This window comes from Anneissia japonica, unplaced genomic scaffold, assembly GCF_011630105.1.
Source record: "Anneissia japonica isolate Jap-2015-1 unplaced genomic scaffold, ASM1163010v1 scaffold288118_len230876_cov182, whole genome shotgun sequence".
NCBI lineage: Eukaryota > Metazoa > Echinodermata > Crinoidea > Comatulida > Comatulidae > Anneissia > Anneissia japonica.
The window spans coordinates 34,104-51,416 of NW_022709084.1; the positions used below are offsets into that span (position 1 = coordinate 34,104).

At 33.8% G+C, this 17,313-nt stretch overlaps 1 protein-coding gene across 2 annotated transcripts in view; it reads left to right on the forward strand.

Annotated features, from left to right (window-relative positions):
* LOC117106657 (circularly permutated Ras protein 1-like) overlaps positions 1-14,769 on the forward strand; it is a 27,860-nt gene extending 13,091 nt beyond the window's left edge. For both annotated transcript variants that reach the window (XM_033248056.1, XM_033248057.1), the window contains exons 7-19: positions 1,756-1,788; positions 2,283-2,490; positions 4,493-4,541; positions 5,063-5,228; positions 6,507-6,588; positions 6,854-7,054; positions 8,428-8,614; positions 9,238-9,492; positions 10,159-10,275; positions 11,203-11,298; positions 11,987-12,078; positions 12,186-12,300; positions 13,084-14,769. In XM_033248056.1, the coding sequence (XP_033103947.1) occupies positions 1,756-1,788; positions 2,283-2,490; positions 4,493-4,541; positions 5,063-5,228; positions 6,507-6,588; positions 6,854-7,054; positions 8,428-8,614; positions 9,238-9,492; positions 10,159-10,275; positions 11,203-11,298; positions 11,987-12,078; positions 12,186-12,300; positions 13,084-13,209 (1,727 nt within the window). In that variant the 3' untranslated portion in view covers positions 13,210-14,769. The remainder of the gene's footprint in view (positions 1-1,755; positions 1,789-2,282; positions 2,491-4,492; positions 4,542-5,062; positions 5,229-6,506; positions 6,589-6,853; positions 7,055-8,427; positions 8,615-9,237; positions 9,493-10,158; positions 10,276-11,202; positions 11,299-11,986; positions 12,079-12,185; positions 12,301-13,083) is intronic.
* The last annotated feature ends 2,544 nt before the right edge of the window (positions 14,770-17,313 follow it).

Consider the following 17,313-nt stretch of genomic DNA (forward strand, 5'->3'; position numbering starts at 1 on the left):
CATAAGGCCTATCTACTGTAATAACAATGGGAAAAATTTACCTGAGCGTTTTCAAGAGGGGGAACCTTGAATTTTAAAGAACCTAAATTAAAGTCGCTAAAAGATACTTCAGAAGTTGGGAAAGTTACAGTAATTTCCCACCATTTAGAAATCAACATTTTCCCGGGAAGAACCTGAACCTCCCTTTTCTCTTTGGGTTCATTGATTCATTATAATAATTTTCAAGAGAGGAAAACCTTGAATTTTGAAGAACTTAAAAGTAATTAAAAGACACCTCAGAAGTCGGGAAAACTCATTTCCCGCCTTCTAAGAATAAAAATTTTCTCGGGGGAGAACCTCCGGACCCCCCTTCCTTTTTGGGTTTCATCGATTCATGGAAAATTTGTATGCAACTACTCATATTTTTTAAATTTTTATGTATGTACACACGCATAAAGCCTATTCACTGTAATAACAATGGGAAAATTACCTGACCGTTTTCAAGAGGGGAAAACCTTGAATTTTGAAGAACTTTAAAAGTCATTGAAAGACATTTAAGAAGTCTGGAAAGCTCATTTCCCGCCACCTAGAAATCAAAATTTTCTCGGGAGAACCCGGATCCCCTTTATCTTTGGAGTTCATTGATTAATTGAATCCTTTTCAAGAGGGGGGTGGGGGAACAACCTTGAATTTTGAAGAATTTGAGTCATTAAAAGACACCTCAGAAGTCGAGAAAGCTCATTTCCCGCGACCTAGGAATCAAAATTTTCCCGGGGAAGAACAACAGGACCCCCCACCCCTTTCTTGGGATTTATCGATTCATGGAAAAAAAAATCGTATGCAACTACTCAATTTTTTTGTGTATATATACACACATAAGGCCTATCTACTGTAATAACAAGGGGAAAAATTTACCTGACCGTTTTCAAGAGGGGAAAACCTTGAATTTTGAAGAATTTAATGTAATTAAAAGACACCTCAGAAGTCGGGAAAACTCATTTCACACCTTCTAGGAATCAAAATTTTCCCGGGGGAGAGCCCGGACCCCCTTTCTTTTTGGGATTTATCGATTCATGGAAAAAAATCGTATGCAACTACTCAATTTTTTGCTGTGTATGTATACACATATAACAGGTCTATTTAATGTAATGAGAAAGTTTACCTTACCGTTTTCAAGAGGGGGAATACCTTGAACTTTGAAGAACAAAGTCATTAGACTCCTAGCTCAAAGGCGAGAAAGGTCATTTCCCGGCATCTAGAAATCAACATTTTCCCGGGGAAGGAATGTTGACCCCACCACCTAGATTTGATTCCAGATCTGCATGATTCATATTCCCATTCATCTTACAGTATAAGTGGGCCCCCTCACTTTGAAAAACGTTCCGCTGGCCCTGTTATATGCAGAGCAAATACACAGTTGTACTAATTTATACAGTAAAAATCTCCCAATTACGAGCCTCCCAATTATGAACTCTTGATTTTACGAACTCGATTTGTGGCGAATACATCATTACGAATGATCTTTTTTAACTTTGAAAAAACTTAAAATTGTATTTAAAAGTGGGGCTACGAGCTGATAATGATATATTTGAATAGGCCTAACAAATTTATTGCTTGCCCTTTAGTGAACATGCCACAATGGAAAAATGGAAATTTCATAATACATAACATTTATTAGATTTAGTATGTGAAAATTGCAGCACACTAAAATTCAGTATATTATATGTTTAGTCTCATAATCTCATTGAACCTATGAATTATTTTTTTGATTTTCAGAGAAGAGACCAGAGATGAAGGGCCCACAACCTCGTAAGTACTGTAGATGAATGTACTTTGAATTTTGATTGCCAAGAAATTCATTGAGGATGAAAAATATCATTACCACATTTTTCAAAAAGCTTTTGTCCTGTAGATATCAGGTTGCTAAATTTAAAATCATTTTAATTTATAATTTATGAGTTTTGTCTTTTCTTGTAATATAGTGAACATTACGTTTGTAATTCCAATGTTATATAATTATAAACCAAACTTGACTTTATATAATGGCTTCACTTCCTTCATTGACAGCAACCGCAACAAAATAAAACATAGATAGATCTTTAAATTAAATAATATATGATGAAGACTGAAATATTTTATTTAAAGTTGCAAATATATTTTTTTAAATGTTTTTATATTTTACTTTTTAAACTTTTTATATTGCATTTTATCAATGTAAACATTAGTAAGTTTTAAATTTGTTTTTGAATTTATCTTTCGATATATTGTATAATGTAGTAATCTTGAATTGTTCATATTGGCAGCAAGATATGCATCAACACGTGCAGCACCTATGTTTGAACGTTTCGAGACTTCAGACACAAATGTTAATGTAGTCGTCCTGGCTTTGGGAACTCTGGAGTCTGAGCCAACTATCTTAGCTGGAGACCCATTGCATTGCACTAAGTGTGATGTTGTTTTGTCACATTTATCTAAGCTTCAGAAGCAGGATGAGAAGACAACTTGGAAATGGTAACTATTCAATTTAAGTTTATTTTTTTACTCGTCATATGAATACATATACGATAATTGACCTGCCGCTAAGCTTTGCCTCTTGGATGTTGCAGTGCAAAGGTCCCACAAATTGACAGTATAAAAGCATTTACGTGCGCACATGCATTTGTATTCTTTAGTCGTAGTTCGAGCTAAAACTTCAAAATTACGTCATTTTGTATTCTTAAAACAAAATTCCACTAGCAGTATGACTAAATCAAACACACCTCAACTAAAATGATACCTCTGCAGACCGATTAAATCTCTCAAAATACACTTTTTGTAACTCACGATAGAGTGAAGAGAATAAAAGTGATACGTAGGTCTAAATATCTTGGCTATGTTCAAGAAAAGAGTTAAGGTTAGCTTCAAAAAGGCTAAATTAACATGTTTAACTAGCCACATGTGATACTGTAGTTCTTGATTTGCACAAAATCCCCTTGTGTTGTTTTCACGTAGCTTCATCGTAACATCAACAGAGATGGCGCCATCCTCATATGGGCTCAACCATAATAGTTTTTTGAAGAAATCAAATTTTCAGTGACTTCTCTAATTTCTCTGTTGTTCTCTATGTTAATGACTAATATAGTTATTATTATACAAAATTAATTAAGCGAAAATTATGAGGAAATATATATTTGAGCGACAGACGGCAGCATCTTATTCATCCTTGTCACCAGATCTTTTATTTTGTCTGCTGTTAAAATGAGCTCTTTTCATTGATAGTCGTTGCTTGCCAGCTGTCTATAGCTAAACTACAATTAGGACTTGATTTAGTCGTAGTTAGAACTTTGAATACGCTGTTTAGTTCAATGTTTGACTATAGTTTTATTTTAAGAATACGGGCAACAGTATTTCTTTTACTTAATTGTAGCAGCAATGTGTTTATTTAAGCTGTTGATTGCCATTACAGTATTTGCACTTTTGCACATGGTAATGATGATGTTGACGGCAATAACAAATAAAATGAATAAATAAATAATAATATATATACAGCTGATATTGTTTTTTTTAAATAATTAAAAAAATTTCTTTTTGATTATTAATTATTCACTGTAATCCTGCACAACATTTTAAAAATAAAAATATCCTGAATTGACAGTGCTTTTGGTGTGTTTCTACTGAAAAAGAGAATAACCTTGGTTTTTTATCTTGTAAATATTTCTGGATGTAGCAAATTTTAGAAACCTTAAAATAAACGCAGTGGATATCAGTATACTGAAGCAATAGCATAATTTACAGGCAATCAATCTATTGAGCATACGCATCTTAGGATAGGTGAGGATAGACTATCGACCCTGATTTTGTATGCGCGCAATTGAACATTAAAAAAAGTACTGCCAAGAAATAGGAGGCGCCCTATTAGAATTCAAATAGATTTTGCTCGAAACTCGTCTTTTAAGGACTCACCCCTTTGTGAAAGTACTTTTTGAAATAGGATTGTGTTCCAATGAAACACCGACCAGTTGCACCTCTTGCAGATCTATATTCTTTGTTATGACTCGCCATTGAGATAATATTTTCAGTCAAAATTCATGTTGGCAATCCGGGTGCTGATAACAATTAAATAACCCAAAGATTAGTTTTATTTTTCGAAAACATTTTAACTGTATTGTTTGGTAAATTTTCTAATGTAAATATAAGATGAGCCAAATTAGTCTATTTTAATACACAGTAAGTAAAACAAAACTAATGCTTTATGACACTAGTTTAGAAATTATTTTATATGTTTTAAAACTGACAGGCTGTTTAATGCATTGTAGTGCTGTTTGTTTATAAAGTCCAGTCTTTATCGACACTATCAACATTCATGTGAAATTCCCATATAGGTATGATGGTGTCATATTACATCCATATATGGGCACGATGATGTCATATAATACCCCTGAGCAAATAATGTAAGTTTGTCTTAGAAAAGTGTAGTGTTAAATGTTGTTTAAATACCACATGCTTTTTGATTTTTAAAATTTTCTTACTTCAGTGAATTTTGTTCTGGTGACAACAATGATCTTGATATGGATGATGAAGAGGTAATGTTTTTACCTTAATGATTTTAATGATGGATGTAGGATAGGGTACAGGAATTATTGTATAGTAAACAAAAAGCTACTGTAAATCACAGTAGCTGTAATACAGCTGCTGTATCTTTGTGTACCCTTAATTTCGCGATTTTTGTAATAAAACGCAGATTGAAAAATGTAGGGGGTACGAAAATCGTGAAATTCTGGATGATGAGTTTTGTCTTCAAAAGCAAGCCTATAGGCCTAGCTTGTATAGCAGACTTCTCAAGTACCATGGAACTTCCGTAGTTAGGCCTATTTACTACCGACATTTTGCCTAATTACAGATGTACGGAAATAAACAAAACTACTACGGAAATTTAACACAGGCGATGAATAAATGGTCTAATTTCTCACTACTGATTGTTGTATATCAATCAGATCAGTTAATATACCAAATACATTTCATATAAATATCTATATAAGTTTCTGCCATTTTTCTTGTTGTTTATGTATATAGTTAAATCTAAATGACTTGTGTTATGTTTTAGATTCCAAAAGAAAAGTCTGTGGAATTTCTATTGGCACCATCCCCGTCTCTTGTCGCCTCTGGATCGGGGAAAGCCTCAGCTGTTGATTCCAATGACGGAGTTATTATTTACTGCATCGATATCAGTACATCTATGCAGTCAGCTACCAAAATGCCTGATCTTCAAGGTAATATATTCATTTTATTCTCGACAGATGGTTCAGGTTAAACATGAATACTGAACCTGAGGAGTTGCCAGGGGAACCTTGTGGAGACATAGCTAGCCACCCCTACCCGTATCCCTACGTCTAGACTAGTGCAAGCCCAACTGAATTCGGACACTCACTGCATTGTACGACCGTTGTACGACAAATCCAACTCTGCTATGTGTGAGGGCGCTAGATGACACGTTGCCATCTGCTAATTAGAATCGTGTCAGCCGACAACTGTCACATGCATTAAGTGCCTGACTTCACACTCCAGAGTCAAGATGATATGTGAGGTCTCACTACAAAATGAGTCTCATCGTTAGAAAATCAAAAAATGAGTTTATATTACATTTTGGTTGATCACATTATCTTTAATTTGGTCTTTGAATGGCTTCCCTAGGATAAATAGATCCAGAGATGTTAGCATTTAAATCTTAGGTGTATGGGAACCAGGTTTTGAGAAAATCAGCCTCAAAGATAAACTAACCTGTACAAATAATAGGACTAGGATTACAGAATATGCGAAGAGAACACTGTTTTAGTAAGAAAATTCACTTAAAAAGTACACAATCATAAAATATAAGTATCAACTTATTCAAAAACATTAAAATCAAAATTTTGTAAAAATGTTGCCTTTGACCTATTTTGGTGAATATCTGAATATGATTTCACCAATGATGCGTCTCATTTCGTGGTGAGACCTCACATATAGTGGCATACATTTTAACAAAATAATCTACTTATTGGAGGGGGACATCTCTACATCTGTCACTGAATTTGCAACCTGCATGAAAGGAGTTTGTTTTGTTTTTCTAGCTGATAGACATGATTGGCAGTGTTAAGGAAAATGTATTATGATGTATGGCATCTTATATTAATTGAATTTGAATAATTTTCTTTTTTTAATCTGAGTGTATTTTAACTTGGAAACCAAGAAAAGTCCCCATAAAGTCTTATGGTGGAATGAATTCATTTACAATAACTATGTTTTTTTTTCAGAACTAAGCTTCATAATAAACAAAAAATGTATATTAATAATTGAATAAAAAGTATAGCTGCGTTATTCTGATACAGTATAGAACAATATAAAGTAACTAACAGCAGCACTTTTGAGACTAACAATATAGAATTAATTCTATATATAGTCTCAAAAGTGCTGCTGTTATTTATTTTATATTGTTCTATATTAATAATTGTTTCGCCTTTTGTAGTATAGGCATTTAAATCTATTATATTTTCATAACTGTTTTTGGAAAGGACTTTGGAAAGAAGTAAAGTCTGGTAGTGCAAAGCAGTCTCTTGTGACCCGTATCGATTGCATGCAGATTGCTATTGTCAGGTGGGTAATTGTTCCGTTTCTAGGCCAGGCACATTCCTTGACAACGTCGTAGCTACTTGACATTTTATAAGTATTGTTTTTGTTCCGAAATTCTTTCCTTCTTATCCTATTTTCCTATGTTTTTGCACTGAGTTTTTCTGATTGTCACGTACTAAGATCTTCTTCATACTGTACTTTGTCCAAGCTACTTAAACTATACTGAGTTTGTCTTTTTTCAGTTTTCTAATTAGGCTTACTACCTATTTTTTCTGCTTTTCATATTTAGGCAACTTGAGCGTCTACAGTTGGAGAATCCTCGAAAGCGTGTTGGTCTGGTGGCCTTCAACAACACAGTTATAATCTATGGTGATGCCAATTCACATGCGAGCTTCACCCAGCGCAATGTTGATGCACTATCTGTACAGCAACTTCAACAACTGGGAAAGACTTTGATGACAGAATACAAAGACATTGATAATTCTTTGAGGTATTTGATATGTTTTTAGACCATGTAACATAGCCATGGGTTCAATTCTTGTAATGGTAATAGGATTTTTGTTTTCACAACCAGAAAAAACTCCATTCCCTAACACTCATATTAAGATCTTGTTTATGTAGAGCATTTCATTTCTCTTTTCACTTAGTAAAAGGATTACGTTAGCTATTTGCATATCCTTGGCCTTGATCATGAAAATTAAATAAAATAATTATGTATAAATAAGGCTTAAAAAAAAAATGATATGCTGTCACATATTTAAGTAAAGGGCGGACGAAAAAAGTTTTTTTTTTTTTTTTTTTTTTTAAGTACCAAATTTAAGATTACCAAAACGGTCTGTATAGACGTTTGTAGAAGATGAGGGGTGTGATAAAAAAGTTTTTTTTTTTTTTTTTTATGAATGTAGAAACTGAATATATATGTATATATGTATAGGTCTCTTTGCAATTTGTGGCTAATTTTTTTGTGGTTTGGGATTAGAGTAAAACCAGTGGCGGCTCTAGGGTATATTTTCTGTGGGATGGGGGAGGGGGAGGGGCTAAGCTGTCTAACAGGAGGAACTTGAGCTTATAGGCCCAAGTTGGGGGAAGGGTTTTAGAGGGTGTTCCCCTTCCCAAATGAGATTTTTTTAAGGAGAGGAACTTTTGGATGGCCAGAAATTACATTCTCAGACTGACAGGCATGTGTTGGCTTAGCGTGGGCCTATTTTTATACTTTTTTTTAGTCTGACTGACCCATGACCTGTCCGGTGGGGGGGGGGTTTAAGCGCCTGCTGGGCCCCCCCCCCCCCTTGCTGGCGCTGCCACTGAGTAAGACACGTGATTAAAATAAAATACTACACTATGTAACTGGTCAAGCTCACCAGCATCATGTACTTATTAAATGTGTTAAAAAAGGTACAAATCACAACAACCGACATTGCATCACTTTGGTTGTAGTAGTACCAACCACGAGGAGAGAAAAGTTTACAGTTAACTAAGTGTGAGACGGTCGTAGAGGGCGTGCTATTTAACCGGCGGACGTGTAAAATCAATTGTGTTGAAAAAAAAATTCAATTTTTTTTTACTTTTATAAAAAGAATCTTTTAAAGAAAAAAAAAAACCCCTCCATCATTTTTCGGATTTTAGGGGCGTTGGATGATAGCAAACAAACAAGTTTTTTTTTTTAGGCCTAATGATAATGGCTTGGAAGTTACTATCTGACTCTGTCATGTTGTAGTGTAATAAAAAAAAATTTTCCTTTCAGATTGACTCTGAAAGGTAACTTTTTTCTGTTACATTAATAATTATTATTGTTGTTGTTGTTGCTGTTGTTGTTTACTGAAATATATATTATAATATTTATTAATGATCTTTCCTCAACAGTTCCTTGAAGTCAACTGTTGAAAACCTGAAAATAGCTGGATCGACAGCTCTTGGGCCCGCTTTGGCCATGTGTGTCGGCATGGTTTCCAAGATACCCGGTTCTGAAATTGTTCTTTGTACAGATGGTATTCCAAATGTAGGAGTTGGTTCATTGCAGCGCAACCAAAAAACTAATTTCTATAGCGAGGTAATATCATAAATATTAGTTTTTAATTCAAATTAATTTGAGGGTTTGGCCAAGAGGTAATGCTCATTCTTCATGCTCTGGAGGTGCTAGTTTAACTCAAGCAGCCTCTGATTTTAATGTGAAGTCTGTTCCCTCAACTCCTCGAATACCTGGCAATAGGCGGGCTAAGGGACAATGCATCTGTTGTTACTGGCACTGCACCGTTGCTGCTGTGGTCTCATTTTATTAACAGGGGTTCAGCACCCTGCACATCACAGGGAGAAGGGTCATCCCTAGATCCCAATAGTACCTCTATCATACAGTATGTTAGCGCACGTCTGCCCTGGTATGGAGCATTTTCATTGATGTGGAAAACTTAGGGAAGTTTAGCTTCTTTATGGCAATGTTTATAGTAGGGATTCCTTGATGCTGTATGAGTAAAGTTGACACATAACATGATCGCCTAACTATTTAAAAATTTAAAAAATAATCTACTGTGATTGTAGACATCTGTAACCAGTCATTTATTCAATGTATTTCTGTAAACATGATTGCCTAACTATTTAAAAATTTAAAAAATAATCTTACTGTGATTGTAGACATCTGTAACCAGTCATTTATTCGATGTATTTCTGTAAACTTAGATTGGAAATATCGCTCAGCAGCAGCAGACCAAAATCTCTATCATTGGAATTGAGGTTAAGGATAGTCAGAATGAGATGGAAACTGTTAGTGAGGCTGCTGCCATTTCAGGAGGTGTCACCAACATCTTGCACTCCACAGAATTGACCAGGCAGCTACGAGAAATTGCACAAAATGTGATAATAGCAACTGATGTTGAAGTGACTATGATCATTCATCGTGGTCTTGAATTTGTGGATGAAGAATCAAATGGAAAGGTATGTTGATGATGAACTACAGAAAATTTCCGAAAATAATTTTTTCCCAAGGGAATATAACTGGGTGGGTCTGTTGTTCTGCTTGCTTCTGTTCTCACTGCAATTTGGGAAATAAGTACATTTGTAATTACCATAATAGTTTGCTGCTTGTAAGTTTAGGTTAATCATTAAGCTTTAATTATTTATTTATTTTAGCTCTATAGTTAAATTCAAAATTATGAAATGATATTAAGAATACAGAGCCTGTTGATTTTAATATACATATTTAATTTAGTTCAGTTTAGTACAACTTTTTTTAGATTTACATCATCATCATTTCATTATCATAATAATCATGTTAGCATTATTAAGATCTCATAGATCTCTTCCCGTTGGAGTCCTCCACTGGTGCCACCCCTGATCTCATAATGATAATCATAGTTACGATCTTCTTAATCATTACCACCACTATCATCATGACATCTCACCATCATCATGGTAATCATTTTTTTTCATTCGCAGCTAGTTTTTCTGTGAGACGTGTTAATTTTTCTCGAACCGCCATTTAACATCCAGTGTACAGATATGTATAGATATTGTGCTCTAACCTACCCAAGTCTTCTTTCATTGTTGAGATCAACTGCTATACTAACGTCTATTTTAAACAAATTATTGTTTGTCTGTTAGGATGTGAGCAAAATACACCAAAAGATTGGCTGTGTAACCAGTAATACTAACTTGACGTTCAGTTTTAGAGTTCGACCAAACCATGACAAATTCGATGTGACAAAGTTGCCGTTTCAGGTAATAAGAAATTAGTTTGTCAAGTCTCTAAATCATAATTCAGATAATATAGAATAATTATTTTATTATTTTTATTTGATTTCGGATCATACTCTGGTTGGTTCTATCTCACATATGACCCAAAAAGTTTTGTCTTGGAGTTGCAGTTTTTGTCTGTAACCCAATGTTTAAGGCTTAGTGTACCAACTGGGATCACTTTAAGTTTGATCTGATGATTTCAAAATATATAATAATTCCAACACACTGTAAATGTGGCAGCACAGACATGTACCTTACTTATTACATATTTTAATGCACAGGTACCATTTTGAATTAAATATTTTATATGTTATATTTTATATTTGCTTGTCATTTATTGCATTGTATTTTATGACCCTGAAAATGAGAAATTGACCTTTCATCTTTTATGACATCATTACCAATATTTTTGGTGATATAACAAAAACGTAGTAGTGCATCCTCAGGAATGCATGTTTTATGGATTTAGGGTAAGATGTGGCTATATTCAACCCCCTCCACCTTCTTACTATAAATAGAATTACCTTTTTTAGGAAAACAGTTTTCTTCCCAAGTCCGAAACCTGTTCAAATTTTTTTGGTGGCATTTTAGGTCCATATCAACAGTTTCCAACAAAAATCGCTTTGTAGAGAATTTTTTTGCCACTTTGGCACTCCATTTGCCTAGAGAGAATCATGTGTATATAGGTTTGTCATGTGAAGGGATTGCCAGCAATTCAGTAGGACAGTGAGTAAGTCACTTGGTAATTCTAGGGCCAAAAGGAAGGAATTAAAAAATAAATAAATAAAATGCAGTGCAAAAACGAACATTGTTACACTTTTCCTTAATTTCTGAACATTAAAATGCAACAGATTAACCTACAGATTTTTTAAAACCATTTTCAATGATGCCAATAAATTATTGTTTTAGACTCAAGTGAAGTACACTAAAAAAGATGGAAGACGGATGATGCGTGTCATTAGTGATGAACGTGACACCACCACTCAAACTAAAGTTTTTGAAGAGGTATCTTTCATATTATTATTGTTGTTTTTTTAACATTTAAGGTTAAGATGTGAGTTATTTTTCATGAAAAAATAAACTTTTTATATTTACATTAACATGATGACAATATATCCAAAAATTAAAGGAATAATGTATTCATATTCAACATGGATGCCATGTTGTTTCAAATGCTTTTTCGTTCCTAACAAAAATACTAATACTACTGCTACTAATAAAATAAACTACATTTTTATTAAACATTGTCTTTATCACAGAATTTAAAAGAAAGTTCTTTAAATCTTAGATAATCCACTCAAAATATGATGACGTTATGATATTTATAAGGATGACAGAACAATTAAATGTAAAATTTCACTTAAAAATACAAAAGAAACTATTCATGAATCATGTTGTTTGTTACAACAGTAAACAAAAGCTTAACTTATGACCTGGGATTCCAATTTTAGACGCAAAAGTTTTTTTATGGATTACAGAAAATACTCCCTTGTAACATTAGTAGTGTATACTGAAGATAACACAGTTTGTCATTCAATTGTGAGGTGAAGAATTTTCTGTGCCTACCGATAATCAGCCATTGTTTTCCACAACGTTGTTATTTAGGAGTATTTTGTCTTTTAATTTATAATATACAATATACATTGTATACATATAATAAAATACCAATACTGTATTTTATATTTCTACCCAGAATGTTAACCCTGCTGTTGCTGGGGTTGCAGCCCTTCAAATATCAGCTGATTTGGCTGTCAAGAATAAACGTTGTCTAGCAAAAGATCGCATGTAAGTTTGTTGTCAAATTCATACAACAATTATAAATTCATTTTTATTTATGTCCTACTTAAAGCATAAATATTTTAATCATTACTTATTTTATCTATGTACTAAAGGCGAAAGACAGATATGTTGTTTTTGAAGCATTCAAGATTAAAGGGTGATTATGAAGAAATTAGCAACTATTCAAAAAAGAGATCAGATTTGCTGGAAAAATTGGAACGGTCTCCAGTAAGTAATGATGTTGATATGAAATGATACTATTCAATATTTATACACTACACATTTTCAGACATACATTGCTGCAGTTAAGCTAAGCTCCCTTTGATCAGGCAAAGCCTCTATTGGTCATGATTTATCAAACCAAAAAATGGAGTAAAAAAAATGTTATTTATTTGAAAATATTTTTGGGCATAAACTTTCTTTAACAACTAAAATTGGCCCAAATTTTGGCCAGTTTCTTTAGGCACTAGGGTCTTAGCTCCCTGAACCCACACCAGGGCTTTAGCAATGGATCATGAACAGGGGCTTGGAGCCCCACTTGCCTTCACCACACTCTTAGTTGGACAGAGATCAGATCCTTGATGCATGTGCAGGAAGCACTGTTGTACAGGAATTAGAATACTACTCAAAATATTTCAATATTTCTATTTAAGTATATTTATTTTTATAGTTCGATCAAACACCCTTTCCTCAAACCTCCTCTAATAAACCAAACCCCTACATTTTTTTCTTAAATGAAAACAATCAAAGTGGTGATTAAGATTTTTGAACGTCAAAAAAGCACCTCCCCTGAAGAGACCCCCCTCCTTTTAAGGACTCTTAGTTATGGGCCTCTTCGAGACAACTACAGTAATGTGATCTATATAATATTACACTGTCGACATTGTCATTCACATTAATCGTGGCATATTTACAAGGATAAATAATCTTCTGGAAGATTACTGTATCATAGCCAATAGTTGTATAACATTCTGAGCATTTACCTCATTAAATTATGATTTCTTTTTACAGTATGAGATTCGGAGCAAATCGTATGCTGTGCCGGATATGGTAAACAGCTCAGCTAAGCTTGGTTTTGCACGCAAGAAAATCGCCTCCAAGGCCGTACAAAAACAATATTATGACTACAAGTCATAAGTCATAAATTTCCTGTCACATTGCCTGTTGAGTTTTGTTAGTAAAGGCTATGTGACTTTTTTTTTTAGAAATGTATGTTCACTTACATGCTATCATATATATATTATTATATAGTAAAAGTATCAGTGGTGTATGGAGGGGGTAACAGGCCCCAGTTCAAGATCATTTCTGTGCCCTTTAGTGTACAGCCCGCGAAACGGATACGTAGTTTCTTTCTGATCATCTCGCAAATTATTTCACGAGTCTCTGATAGAATGTAATATAACCAACAGTAGGACAATCATCCACCTACTTGCAATGAAGTAAATCTAAAAACGTATTTATGAAGTATGATCACCTGATGTAGTTCAAAACATGCACAATATAGTTGAACCAACAAAAAACCAACCAACCAACAAAGTATCAAAACTTTGCTTGCCGATATGTTAATTGCTTTAAAAATATGCTTTTAAAAAGTATTGTGTATCGTACCATGATACAAATCATACATAATTACAGTACCTGAATGAAAGAAAATAACCTTGAATGAATACAAAAGATACGAATCTGGTTTTGTTTTTTTTTGTAAACAAGTTAAAATGTCAGCCTACTTCTTTGGTGGCACGTAAATAGTAAATTGTTTTAAAATGAGTTTTTTTTTTTTTATTTAAGGAGGAATTTTAAAAATTATATTTTTTAGATCTATAGACCTATTGAACAAGCCTCAATAGCCCCAGGCCCCAGTGTTTTGTACTGGTTGCACTGCCCATACCTACACCACTGAAAAGTATATATATTATGAAATAATATTTTAAACTTGTTTTTATTACTAACTGTAATTACAGGGTATCAAGTGTGTCATAGGAGAAATGATATGTACTGTATATGCACAGTAAACCTCCTTAATAAAACATTTTTGTTGTAGGACACATAGCCATTTGCTGCCCACATTACAATTTGAATGTTGTTGGTTAAGGCAATATATGACTTGGCTTACAGATATTTGCTCATGTACCTATATGTTCTTTATGATAATTATAAAAATATATATGTTGTTAAGAAATACTATTGAAAATATATTTTACAATCCTTTTGCAATTACAATCTGGAAGTGTGTCATAGAAGAAGTGATATTTTGTATAACTATATGACTTCCAGTAATGTACCTGATAAACATAATTGTAATTATATGTATTGTATAGTCTACAACTCAAACTAATCAGAAATATTTAGTGCAAATATGTTATTACAGTAAGTAGCAAAGGAATACTTTAGAAGTAATTGTAAGTACGTGCCTCCAATTTATTTTATTTTTTCTTTTTAATTTCTCTTAATTTTCATAGGGGAAATGATATGTATATGCACAGTAAACTTCCTTAATGAAACATTATTGTTGTAGGACACATAGCCATTTGCTGCCCACATTACAATTTGAATGTTGTTGGTTGAGGCAATATGTGACTTGGTTTACAGATATTTGCTCATGTACCTATATGTTCTTTATGATCATTTTAAAAATATATATGTTGTTAAGAAATACTATTGAAAATATATTTTACAATCTTTTTGCAATTACACTCTGGAAGTGCCAAAACTAAATTGGACCAATCAATTTGGCACAAATCTGACCCTGAATAATATCAAAGAAGTGTGGTATTAACAATATTGAATTTTTGTTATTGTGATTTATGCCCCTATTTCTCAGCCTTTTTAGCTGGTGACCATCCTAAATTCATTTATTACGCTGTGGTGCAGGTGTACTGTTGGGCTTTCCTGATTGTGAATACGTCCACATGCTTAGGGTTTAAGAATGGCTCTGCTAGATGCCAGAAATATTGAGTAGACATTTTGTTTCTTAGGTTGGCCTTAAATTTAAATAGTTTAACTTTTAACGTGGCCAGACCTTTCACGGACAGACATTTGGCCAACGATGCGATTGCACCCCCTCCCCTATTCCAAATTGTGTTAAGAAACTTTTTTCTATTGTATTTGTTGATATGTATATAGTACCTGTACAATTTTTTAAGGTGTGTGAGTGCAATTTCCGGGCACATAGAGACCAATATTCTCAAAATGTTCGCACCTCAGCCCATCCATCGCGGGCCTGAGGTCGTGTGGACTCTCACGCACGCCCTACCACCAAATCCTGCATTTGCCCCAGCTGATAAAATTCTACTGTTAAAGCAATGTTTCACTACATATTACTTGTAGGTCTACGTGCGTTAATACCGTAAAGCCTCGAATTGAAGCCCTTGCATCTATTTTTGCGAACTTTGTTAAATTTATTTTGTTTTTTGAAATTCATGTTCAGTGTATACTTTCTCGAACAAAAGTATAGTATGCTATCTTATTAAAAAGAAGCCCATGGGCTGTTTTCGAGGCTAATTTTACAAACTAAAGAGGGAGCTTCAATTCAAGTCCATTATTTAACTTCAAATCGAGGTTTTACGGTATTTATGAAATCCCATGGTAACAATTATAGTAATGATAAAGTATGAATGGTTAATTGATATTTAGTACAAGTCAAGACCAGAGAACAGTTAAATTACAAGTAATTTAACTGTTCCCTGGTATGACTGAGTGGTATAATAGAATAGTGTGCGTTTCCAACTATAACACAAAACTGTGATAAACAGAATTGAGGCAGTGACAAGTGGAAAATTTGTGGTTAAATTATAGATACATTCTGGATATATTTTGTACTTGAAGCAATGAAACATGACACACTTTTTTATGGGTGGTATAACACACTTTTTTTTATGAGTGGTATAATAGAATAGTGTGTGTTTCCTACTACAAACACAAAATGGTGATAAACAGAATTGAGGCAAGTGGAAAATTTGTAGTTAAATTTAGATACACTCTAGATATATTTTGTACTTGAAGCAATGAAACATGAAAAAAAAATTTTTTTAATAGGAAATGTCGTTTTTTAATTATATGCATGTAAATCTTCCAAGTCTTCTCAGAAATAAATCGGTAAATGGTTTGATAATTATATATCGTGATCTATTGTGTCTCTTATAAATAATGTTCGGACTCGACCCTGTCACAATGAGCCTCTCTGAAGCTATCTGAGAGGATGTTTCGTCGACGGACAGCTTGCTGAGGTTTCATCGACAGTGTCCATTTTAATTAAAATATGCTCGTTTATATTTATAATATAAATACATTAATATTTCGTCTACACCTATCTAATGCATCCCTGGTTGATATAATTCAGCCCAAAGTTGGCCTACCTAAACAGAAACAGTAACAGCAAAACTGTAAGCGAACCCTTATGTTAAGCTAAACCAGAACTCAATAACATTAATTTCTTCCGCAAGGCTTCGTTGTATACATTAAAGATTATTTCAGTGAATGGTATTGCATTAAATCATTAAAGCAGGCCTAACTAGGCTTTAAAACTTATGAGCACGTTAAAATATCTATTCTTCGCACAAGTAGGCCTGTATAATCCAATTTAAAATAATCAATTGAAGTATTTCAAACCATTACTGCTTCTATGATATGATTAAGAGCTAATCAGATTTATGTAAATAACGAAAATTAGCGTAATTATAAACTATGAAATCATAAAATATCATGACTGGTATTAAGACCTAATTTTATTTGGGAAAATCCAGTGATGGCGCCAGAACCTGCCCGACGGAGGGGCTAAAGGCCCCGACGGGGGGGGGGGCTAGTGGAGCGAATCGAGTCTCACTTGGCTGGGGGCCAGGGGGCCACCTAGGGCCCCCGGTGGGGGTCCAGGCACCCCCCTTGAAGCCACGGATATTTGACGAATTATGGCGAATTTTTATAACTTATTTGATAGGCATCGAGCTAGGCCTACTATAATATGACTTTATGTAGGCTATGTTTTCTAATGTCGAAATCAGCTTCCAAAACCAAAACATTTTGAATAAAACAAAACAAAGAGTATGCAATGTAACCATCTAATTTATTTTCAAATCCTCATTCTTGAAAGTGAAATTCTACATTTTGGAAATTTTGCATTTGTCAACGCTATCAGGGTCGATGTTGCTTCCCCTATCACGATGTATTCAAAGCATCATGAGGTTATGCAAACGAGCATTTGTCATAACAGAACGCAAATTATTTTTAATTAGTCTCATTGAACTA